The sequence below is a fragment of the Mixophyes fleayi genome, chromosome 2 (assembly GCF_038048845.1).
Source record: "Mixophyes fleayi isolate aMixFle1 chromosome 2, aMixFle1.hap1, whole genome shotgun sequence".
In the NCBI taxonomy this organism is placed as follows: Eukaryota; Metazoa; Chordata; class Amphibia; order Anura; family Limnodynastidae; genus Mixophyes; species Mixophyes fleayi.
In genome coordinates, this window is record NC_134403.1 from 313,027,909 (window position 1) to 313,039,917 (window position 12,009).

At 38.9% G+C, this 12,009-nt stretch overlaps 1 protein-coding gene across 1 annotated transcript in view; it reads left to right on the forward strand.

The window, feature by feature from the left end:
* The window catches only part of PTCHD1 (patched domain containing 1), a 147,093-nt gene extending 141,150 nt beyond the window's left edge, over positions 1 to 5,943 (forward strand). Inside the window, exon 3 of the mRNA XM_075196568.1 lies at positions 1 to 5,943. This exon is cut by the window's left edge and continues 116 nt beyond it. Within this exon, the coding sequence (XP_075052669.1) occupies positions 1 to 1,539 (1,539 nt within the window). The 3' untranslated portion in view covers positions 1,540 to 5,943.
* The last annotated feature ends 6,066 nt before the right edge of the window (positions 5,944 to 12,009 follow it).

Here is a 12,009-nt window from a genome sequence, read left to right on the forward strand (position 1 = left end):
CTGACGACTGCCATGTATCTAGTCACCTTTGGGATTGGTGCCAGTCCCTTCACAAATATTGAAGCAGCAAGGATATTTTGCCGCAATTCATGTATAGCAATCTTCTTCAACTACCTCTACGTACTATCATTCTATGGTTCAAGCCTTGTGTTTACTGGGTACATTGAAAACAATTACCAGCATAGTATTTTCTGCAGAAAGGTGCCAAAGCCTGAAATTCTACAGGTCAAATCATTATGGTACAGGTTTCTTATGACCGCTAGATTTAGTGAAGACACAGCAGATTCCGAAGATACAAACTCTTATGAAAGTCATCTTTTGGTTTGCTTCCTCAGACGCTATTACTGTGACTGGATAACAAATACGTATGTAAAACCTTTTGTAGTTCTCTTTTACCTTGTTTATATTTCCTTTGCCTTAATGGGCTACCTGCAGGTCAATGAAGGATCTGATCTGGGTAACATAGTAGCAACAGAGACACGAACTATTACTTACACAGGCATCCAGCAGAAGTACTTCAGCAACTACAGCCCCGTTATAGGCTTCTACATCTATGAGTCTATAGAATACTGGAATACAAGTGTTCAGGAGGATGTTCTAGAGTACACAAAAGGTTTTGTAAGAATATCCTGGTTTGAGAGCTACTTAAACTATCTTAGAAAACTCAACATGTCTACCGGATTACCCAAAAAGAACTTCACAGATATACTGCGGTATTCTTTTCTGAAAAATCCACGGTTTTCACATTTCTCTGACGACATTATCATACCCAAAAAATACAACAATGAAATAGATGTGGTTGCCTCTCGGATGTTCTTGATTGCAAAGACCATGGAAACAAACAGGGAAGAACTCTATGATCTCCTTGAAACTTTAAGGAAACTTTCTCTTACCTCCAAAGTAAAATTCATTGTCTTCAATCCATCCTTTGTATACATGGATAGATATGCTTCCTCAGTGGGCGCTCCATTACAGAACTCCTGCATCAGTGCTTTGTTCTTGCTGTTTTTCTCTGCATTTCTTGTGGCAAGCTCTATCATCAATATATGGATAACGTTAACCGTAGCTTCTGTAGAGTTTGGGGTTATTGGATTCATGACGTTATGGAAAGTTGAGTTGGACTGTATATCAGTGCTTTGCCTAATCTATGGAATTAACTACACAATAGATAACTGTGCACCACTATTATCCACATTTATCTTGGGAAAAGAATTTACAAGAACTAAATGGGTAAAAAATTCACTGGAAGTGCATGGGGTAGCTATTTTACAGAGCTACCTCTGTTACATTGTTGGTCTGATCCCTCTTGCAGCTGTGCCTTCAAATTTGACCCGTACACTGTTCAGGTGCTTGTTTTTGATAGCTTTTGTCACATTCTTTCACTGCTTTGCCATTTTGCCAGTTATGCTGACTTTTGTGCCACCTTCAAAGAAGAAGAGGAAAGAGAAGAAAACACAGGAGAACCGTGAAGAGGTAGAATGTGTTGAAATGGTGGATCTGGACAGCACCAGAGTGGTTGACCAAATTACGACTGTCTAATATATATATATATATTTTTTCTTTTCATTTTGTATGTTACTTTTCACCCTAGGTCTTACTAAGAGAATGTGTTGATGGAACTTCTGATCTGTGTGGGTAAGAAATATTAAAACAAGTATCCAATACAACCCATTCAATGGATGTTCCAAAAACTTACTTTTAGCCTCACTAGAAATAGAAGACAACCATAAAACTTAACTCCGCTTAATGGTATATGCAGTGGTCATATGATAGTAGATTATTTTTAAATGGTAAGGAAACCATGCAGACAAAGTGCGAGAGAGAGAGAGATAGAGAGAGAGAGCAAGAGAGAGAGAGCGAGAGAGAGAGAGAGAGAGAGAGCGAGAGGGGGAGAGAGAGAGAGAGAGAGAGAGGGAGGGAGAGGGAGAGAGAGAGAGAGAGAGAGAGAAAGAGAGAGAGAGAGAGAGGGGCAGATGAAGAGAGTCAGATTATTTATAGTTCTCGGAAGGGAGAATACAAAGTTCTAAAGGTCATTTGTATTAATTATTTAAGCAAGAAATGCTATTTCTATGCTCCTTATAAGGCTGTTACTGTTGCTGAGTCCAAACGCCTACAAAAGAGAGTTGTTAATACAGGGCAAGTTTATGTACACATATATTTTCCAGCAAATGTGAAATTTGTGAACTTTTCTAAAGTAATGAATTCATCAGATGAGGCTGCTCTATAGGCCTTGCTTTTAAAGTTTGGTTTAATTATATATATATATATATATATATATATATATATATATATATATATATATATATTTATATATATATTTATATATATATATATATATATATATCACAATGTATAGCACTCTAGTATCAACTAAAAATGACATTGCACCTTCACTGTACAGCACACACGTTTTTAAGCTAGGAGGGCTTTAATGATAAATAATGCTAACGTAGGCTACTAAGCTAAAAAATGTCTACATTTGTTTTTTATGTATATTTTTGATGGGTATGGGTTTATCAGTGGCGTGCTAAGTCCTTAAAAAACTGGAATCCAGTGCCACAACTAAGCTTTCCAAGTTCATGGTTGTTTCTAACATGCATATAGACACAGTATTATATCTCCAGACGGTCCGCATTTTTTTTTTGTTTTGGGGGGGGTGGTTTTGGATAATCTTGCTCTCACTTTTTATTTTGGAATGTTGAAAGGTAGTCAGCATAAAATAACAAGTGAAACAAATAAAAGAGAATGTTTGTGTTTGTTGTATATATACTGATATAAGAGTAATACAACAAACAAAAAATAATGTTTTAATTAAGAATTAGGGCACTATATTTGAGACTTAGTGCCTGTGTCCCTGGTGACAAGACATAGCAACAACCTAGAGTGTTTTTCTCCCCAACAATGACATTCAGTATGGAAATTTTCCGTTAACCTTATGCACAGGCGTTTGGATACAGAAGTAGAAAATAAATAGTATTTTGATGTAGCATTTATTTATTTTCATTGTTTGCCTGTTGTGTTTTATTAGTTACTTTCAATATTTAAAACCATTCCCAGATACCTACTGGCACTAGATAATTTGTATTGTATTAAATATCACAGTATTTTTTAAGGTCCAGAGTTGAACAAGCTCAGGGATCTTGCATAAATGTCCTTTTCAAAACCATATCTTCAGCATTTACATAATGCAGAAATAAGAATAAAAAATCATACATGTCATTACTGTTGTACGATCTTACCATTCTTCTTCACATCGAATGAGAGCTTTTGCTTTATGACTATTTCATTCACAACCTTACCTGTCAAGTAACACCACTAGTCACATATGTAGCTCTAGAGGTGTCCTATATATAGCAATGGGATTGCTTTATAATGAATGTTTTTTCCCCAGAATTCAGTCTCCCATTACACTCTTATTAACACAGTTTATTGAAAATAGTCTCCTAGGCTGGCTTACTGAATTTGCAACTAAAACATTCCAAAGGGTGACAATCCATATATGCAATTACAAAGATAAATCAAACATTTACAACTTTTATGGACCCACAATTACACAACAAATACAAAATGGTTAGTACTACTAGATACACATGGAGAGATTTTGACCTCTCATGACACATTTTATCAAGGTCCTTTTTCTGCTGTATGGGAAAAAGTCAGCCACTCCTACCTAGAACCTTTATGAGTCTGTCTAAAGGATTTGGGCTATGAGTATCCCTGTGATTAGATAAATACCTTTAGGGTCATGAGCATCTTTCTGATCACAGTCACGTTCATAGCTCTAAATGGGTCAGTTACTTAGAGACATGTTGGAGGCATCACACAACTGGGTATCTGTCTCTTTTGCCCTATTCCCAACTCAACCAGAAAAGGTAGGGGACGGGGGCTAAGATTCCAGTTGTGTCTATGAGAGTGGAGGTATCGGCAAAATAGCTCAACACCTCCTTTGCCACAGGTTAACAGAGTGAATGCTATGACACCAAAATTTAAATGACTGTCATGGGTATATTTACTAAACTGCAGGTTTGAAAAAGTGGAGGTGTTGCCTATAGCAACCAATCAGATTCTAGCTGTCATTTTGTAGAATGTACTAAATAAATGATAAGAAGAAACTCCACTTTTTCTAACCCGCAGTTTAATTAATATACCCCTCAGATACTTTCAAAATAATCTTTGCATGTGGAAACTTTTCCTTTAAGAGAAAAAAATATGGCTCAAAATACTTCAATTTAAAGTTTTGTTTCAACAAACTGGAATTTTTAAGCCACATGTTTGTAGGTCACTGCCTCAGATACATTGGTATGCTATGTTGGTAGGGTAGCTGATTTGATTTATAATCCTACTGTTTATCATATGATCTAATGGACTGCACAAGCTGTTTATGCCATGAAGTGAATTGAGCTTGACACCTCAAATGTCAGAATGTAAGAGACAACAGGTAGGATATGATATTAATGTTATATTACGAATAAAAAAATGACTTAATTATATTTTAGTCAGGTCAATCTATATCTATACAATCCAATCCGTAACCAGCCCATAGATGCACTTTTTCACACATATCTCCCTTTGGTGTGTGCAGGAATTGAACCTGGCTGATGGGAGTGGAGGTACTAATCAGAGAGAAGCTCAATCAGACCCATACTTTCTCATTGTTACTATTGCAATCCACATACATGTTTCTCCCATTTCCTATCTAGTCTTTAAGGATTGCTGTTGGCACAATGAATATCTCTTTTCTGAGTAACATCATGACTGCAATATCTTGAAAGACCTGCATACAAGATTCATACACAACCTGATGTTTGAGAACTTCAAAAACTTCAGATAGAAAGCAAAGGTTTAAACGTAGGAAATTGATTAAAAGAAAGTTACTTTTTTTAACCAATTAAGAATGTTTAATAAAGACCAAGTAAAATAGAAAATGGCAACAACATTTTCAAAGTAACTGTTCCACTATTTTTATGACTATATGTGTACGTTACTTTTGTTGTTATTTTATTTCCTGTAGTAGTTACTATTTTCACTACTCTATTAAAAGAGATGTAGTGATCAGCCAAATGCTTTTGACAGGCAGTTATTGCAACAGTGACATCTACAGGCTTAAAGCACAAACTGCACTACATTAAAAAATAAAATCATACAATGAGGAATAATATAAGTTTGTGCTTCAGTGTGGCTACTAGTTTATAGTAGATTGAAAGTCTTCATATTCATAAGCATTGGTTTAGCTCACAAAATAGCTTTCCGCACAGGTTACAGGTACACTTTCAGTTAGTTTTATGATCGCTTCCCTTATAGCATTTCATAGTTTGTAAGGTTGGAAAGACATTGACATTGGTCTATCGAGTTCAACCTTTTAACTTAAGTATTTTCAAAGGTGAGGTGCGTTCCTGCCTATACGGTTCACTTACACAGTGAAAGCTAGCATAACATGTGGTAGTCTGGCAGTTAAATAGTTACTGTGGTATTGTTCATTGTTCTTTGTGCCCCCCTGTGTGGCTGGATCAGTCCTTTGATTACATACATCTGATGATATTATATATTTTTCTCTCAACACCATCAGCCATTTCTTTTTTTTCTCTCGTGCTGTTTATTTCAAGTGTGAAAAATGGTAATGCACAATTAAGCAATGCAGTTAGTGCTATTCTCATGCAATTACTGTTTAGTTAATGGTCATTCATCCTATTTCTCACCATATAAAATAAGAGTCTTTGTATGCAAGCCTGCGATAGCTTGATTCAAGAGTCATTAAATACTTTTGGCTTTCATATCAAACAAGTCAATTGATTCCCTTACTGGGAAAAGAACACCAAAGTTAGTTTCTAGAAGAAGCTTTAATATCTAAACACACACAGGTGTTAAAATATATATGTGGTTTTTCTGATTTCTGATTCTTCTTAACTTAATTTTTTTTTAAAGGGAACTGCAATGAAGATTAAAATCTTTATACAACTCAATAAACAATTTTAAAATACAACTGCATTGCCTTTTGTATGATTTAAATACCCTTAGTGTATGCAGCTATGTAACTGATTCTTCTGCTTTTTCCTTTTCTTTTGTAATTGCTCACAGATAGTCCAGTAGGCGGGACTTACTGCCCAGATCAACACTGTAACAGTGTATGCCGATGGTGCAGAAGCAAAACAGAGAAATCACTTTAAAAATTGTTACCTTGTGCCAGCTTTCCTGTTTGTTGAAATTGTAATACTAAGTACAGATCACAGTGTGAATGAGCTAGAGAATTTACCATAGTAATCAATGTTCCAGATGGTTACTCTATTTTGTCTACATGTGGCATGACTTAAGGTAACGCATTATGGTTTTGTGCACTTCAAACTCTTATATGTGTCAAACTCTTATATGTGTTAAACTCTTACATGCATAAATACATGCTCACCCAGTGTCTCAATGCCCATATTCTCACTATGTGTCACACGCTCTTATCGCAACCATGCTCCTCCCATTAGATTGTAAGTTCTCATGAGCAAAGCCCTCCTTCCACCTGCTTTTGTGTTTGCTCCCACTTTGTCCTTGGAAAAATAGTGGGTGCTGGGTTTGTGGCGGTTACAGGAATTTGAAGAGGGGCCCAGAAATGACGGATTACCCACACCTCCATGGCCCCCATTCCCCCCTCAGGCCATGGCTCTGCTCTTATGTCCAGTGCATGTGCTCTGAGTGCACACGCCATACTGTACATGCTCAAAAGAGGCCCCACTCTGCTCTATGGAGAGCAAAGAATGAACTCGGGGACAAAAATGACATTGCCAGACACCTATCCAGGTTTAACAATGGGGTCCAATAATGGACTGATCTGCCCCTGACTGTGCGTATTTATTTCCTGCCTCCTGCATGTTTTTTTGCAACACTTGTTATATACTTGATTGTTCGTCTTATGCACAATTGACTAGTGGTTGCTGAAATTGGAAAATGTCTAGAAATGTTATTGGCCATAAACAACATCTCCTGCACTGACCTCTGATTTTTAAAGAAATTATATACCACCAAATTTATTGTGTGAGCAAATCTGTTAGCAGCAATGAGGAATCCTGAGGGGAGCCTTAGCTGGCTAAGCCATTTTGCTATGATATTCCTGAATTTTTCCAACAGATTGACAATGGTATGTTTCTTAGTGAAGCTAGTGATACAGAGAGAAAATTGCTTGTGAATGACCTGGCATTGTGTTCTAGCACTACTGTGCTGTAAGGATGAGAAAGAGGATGATGATACTACAGGCGCTGCTGCTGAAGTTGAAACACCTAATCGTCATGTAGTCTTGTGTTTGACCAATATCGTTTGTCCACATATCAGTAGTTAAGTGGCTAGTTGGTACAATGGCATTTGTATTTGAATGATTTTGTGTTTAGCCATTCTTGAGTCTCACTCTCACGAGATCTCAGTAAGGAGCGTACAGCGCGCTGGGGAAGGACTGCAATGCCAGGAGAAGGAGATAAGTGCCTTGTGGGCTGGGGGCGGCTTGGGTCACAGGTGGGGAGGGCTCACCGGGGAGGGGGGTGGCTCAGATGACGGGAGGGGGCCTCTCCGGGGGAGGGGGGGCTCACGGGGGAATGGAGGCATTATTTATCAGTCAGGGGCGGGGGCACCCCCGGCGCGCTCAATGCTGCTGAGCACTTTCACTGCGGTCCTTCCCCGACGCGCTGTAGTCTCCTCACTGAGGAGATCTCGTGAGTCTCACTCTCACGAGATCTCCTCAGTAAAGAGCGCACAGCGTGCCGGGGAAGGACTGTAATGCCAGGAGAAGGAGGTAAGTGCCTTGGGGGCGGCTCGGCTCACCAGGGGCGGCTCGGATCACGGGGGAGAGGGCCCTCACGGGGGAATGGAGGCTCCCTTAGCCTAGGGGCCTCCATTCCCTTAATCTGGCCCTAATCAGCACAAAATTCTGGCAATGGACCTCCCCACATGCTATTAATTCTAAATTAGCAGCTAAGAACAGGAGGGAGGGCTATATAGAGAAGATGTCAATCTAAAACACGTCAGATTCAAGACATGTCAGATCCAACATTTTTCCAGGAATTACGTTTTGCATCCTTTTCGGATACTAATTTTCCAGGAGAAACCAACTCATGGCTCGGTTCAACTTCAAATACCAAAATTTGGATCTGTTGGATTTCTCCAAATCCAAACCACTCATTTATAATTAAAATGTCTAAAAAAAAGTGTGATTACTCTTTAGACATTTAGCATAGATAGGTATTAACAAATCTGTCTTGGCTGAATAGGCATCTCAACCCGTGTAATAACCCACAGCAAAACACTAATCATGTTTTTTAGTCTTATCAGTTTACATGTACTGACAGCAATTGCAACTATCCGACTCCCAAACATATGAACAAGGTTTAGTTTTTCAGATTATATATAACTCTAGCCTGACTCTCCACATTTAAGATATTACTAGACACTCCATGAATCGTGTTTTTTTGCTCATTACGCTGTAATGAAACTCTGAATTAGCAAATGAGAACCCCAGTGACCTGTAAGCGTGCTGCCAATACATTAACTTTCCAAATCAGCTGCTGGTGTAAATGATACCAAGACACATTTCCATTCTGCCAACACTCACTTCAGCGCAAACAGCTTGTGTTTTCCTGATAATAATATAGAAATAATAAAAAATCTTTGAACCAGATTGAAAACATTAAATGTTGTATTTATTTAATTACTGTTGCAGACATTGTATTGAATATGTTTTGCATTGTTTTCTTCTCATAATTTACTCTTATCTATTTTTAGGTTTTTAGGGGTTTTTGGTTGTTCTTTTTATTACACAGTTTATATTTTTTTGCCTCATTATACAAAAAAACGCTTTAAAGGACATGTGTCTTCCATTAAATCATTAAAAACATATGTATTTGACAGTACAACATGGCTGAACATCTGGGCTTTACATTAGAATATACAGCACTACCTGGCTCCTTAAGGATTAACACAATTTACTTTGGCTATTCTGAGTAACAGACACTTACTATATAGCGCTGGGATTATGTAGACTACTCCCTTCCACTTCCCAATTCAGTCTTGTTCATTTTTCTGCCAGTTATATGCAGGAAGCATTAAATCCCCAGCTGGCTGAATCAGGCTGCAGGTATTATGTATAATGAAATTTACTTTTAATCTAGCCTCTGTTTGGGGCATTTATTATTAAGGATGATAAAGTAGAAAATCAATCACCCTATAGTTCAATGGGAATTAACTTGATTGTTTAGAAGCCACATATCTGGCCTTGATATTTTGCAGAGTTCTTTAAGGATGTGGTATTTTATGCTTCCAAAGAGCCATCGGTTTCAAGGTTAATGATTCCATTGCAATTACCATTGCTATTACACCATTCCCATTCCATAAACTAATATAACCTATAAAGGTATTCAAGTCCTTCTTAGTGTAAGATTTTTCAATGATTGGCTTATCACTTATTAATAAGCCATCACCATACAATAATGGATTTTTTAGATATCAGTGCTAGGAAGCTGAATAAGTGGAAAATATATCTGTGGCCCCAAGAAACCTGTTCCTCAAAACTGCTCTTCATTTACTTTCTAGATTCATATAAGCGTTAGATATGTAGGTTACGTTGGCACATGGTGAGCACTTTCCACCACGAATTGTTGGATAATTGCCAAATATTTGTATAAGGCAATGCTCCAGGAAGGCCTGTGAGTTGGAGCCCTCAGCATGTTCTGGAAGACTAACAAAGCATATATTATTCCTGCAGAACTTTCCTTCTAAGTCTGAAAGTTTTTGTTTAAAATAAAATGTAATTGAAAGGCAAGGCTGAAGATGTCATAGGAGTGTATATGTGTGGTGGTCGGTGTGTCGCCTGAATTGGTAGGTGTAGATGATTTTGCAAATCTCTCCCAGCTCGCTGCCACAGCAGTGGTTTGGTTGGTTTTACCCATCCCAAATCTATGCTTTTTTATGTAGGTATATTATTGGTGGCTATGACAAGGCACAGGAAGCCCTCAGAATATTTTGGTACCAGCAATGCAGTGAAAGTGGGGAGGTGGAGGGGTGAAAACACAAACATCACAAATATGTACTGCTGCAGGATAAATAACAGGTAACCTTCCTCACATTGTGCAGATACAGTCTGTGACTACCAAGATGAAGTGGACTAAAGCTCAAGGCCAACTCTTGGATGCTCATTAAGTGAGGCACTTTTCTCTTTGTTGAGTGTATACAACCTCACACGGTCTTTATTGTCAAATATACAATGCAGCATTGATGGAGTCAGAGCCTAGGAAGCCTCAGCCAAGTACAAAAATCCAATACAGTGTTCTCTAAATGCAGTTCTCAAGTGTTGGCTGGAGTATATGACATCACCAAATGACAATTAGTACCTGCTGGTGCCTGATACTGCAACTTGAAAAGCACCAAGTTGTCGCTATTTGGTTGGTGCGCTACTGTGTAGAAATAGGAGTGTTGTAGGATTCCAATATCCCAGAGCAAGGCCAGCTACTGGGGTGTTGCACAGAGGTGTTGTCTCTCCTATGCTGTGCAATGACTGTGGTGCTGGGGAATGGTGGGTCCTGTAGCAGGAAAATGATACTCTATACCAATTCTCCCAGCAAATAGGGAAACTAATCCAATCCAATGACCATTGCTATCTCTGTTCACACAGCAGAACACCACCAATTTGCAACATTCAACGGTGCCTTCACAGGCTGCATGGCAAAAGTCACAGGACCCAGTGACTGTGAGCAACCTTAGGGCTGAGTCCGGCGCTGGATCAAACAGCACCTGAGTTGTTGGCCACTTTTATACAGCATAGAAAGGTGAGTTGATCCTGGGTGTCCATTTTTTGGCAAAGTTCTATGTTCAATGTGGTACCTTATTCTACTGGAGGAGCAGGATAAATAAATCGGATTTTGAGCAGAATATGTCAGGTGCACCCAACTCCACGCTTATCCAAACCACAGCCCCCATCAGGGTTAAGGTCCTGATTCATCAAGTCATGTATTCTGAGTGCAGCCTGTCTTCAGTATTAAACGCACGTACTTAGGCTATTTGTACTCCTGAATTCATCAAGACACAGATCTCAAGATGGGCAGCACGGTGGCCTAGTGGTTAGCCCTTCTGCCTTACAGCACTGGGGTCATGAGTTCAATTCCTGACCATGGCCTTATCTGTGAGGAGTTTGTATGTTCTCCCCGTGTTTGCGTGGGTTTCCTCCAGGTGCTCTGGTTTCCTCCCACACTCCAAAAACATACTGGTAGGTTAATTGGCTGCTATAAAATTGACCCTAGTCTGTGTGTGTGTGTGTGTGTGTTAGGCAATTTAGACTGTAAGCCCCAATGGGGCAGGGACTGATGTGAGTGAGTTCTCTGTACAGCGCTGCGGAATTAGTGGCGCTCTATAAATAAATAGTGATGATGATGAGGTGTGCTTTTGAAATCTGAGGCAGGTCTGTGCTCTACTACACAGGACTCTACAGGATACGTCCAATACCTATGTGGATTATAAATTCGCAAAGAGGAAAATATAAAAATCTTGCATTAATAGCACATGTTTGTAATAAAGGCATTAATAATAAAACAGTTAAAATAAGTGTTTTTTTCCACATGAAATACATTTTTTAGAATGTTGTTAATGTCTACTGAATATAAAATACATTTCTAAAGTCGCTCGTGATTGCAAACACATGTTATAGCATAAATACAAGACTGTCAACGCCACTGATCAGGACTTCGACTAGCCCCTGAAGCCAGAGATACGGCAGAAAAACAAGTAATTTTGAGATGCCCAGAGCTGGACTCGGAGGTGGCTGCATGCGGTTAAGTTTGGCACGCCCCTACTGTACATTGATGACAGCAAAATGCCCCTTCCCCGTCCAGTTCACACCCCAAATTCATAGGTGGTAGCAGTGTCCTTTGCGTACAAACATGCTGAAGACAGGGTTGCATTCACGGGCGTATGTCTGGGCATGCGCGTAGTGATTTTGTGGAAGATATGCTCAAAATCGACAGATACCTCCCTTAATGATTCAGGCCCTAG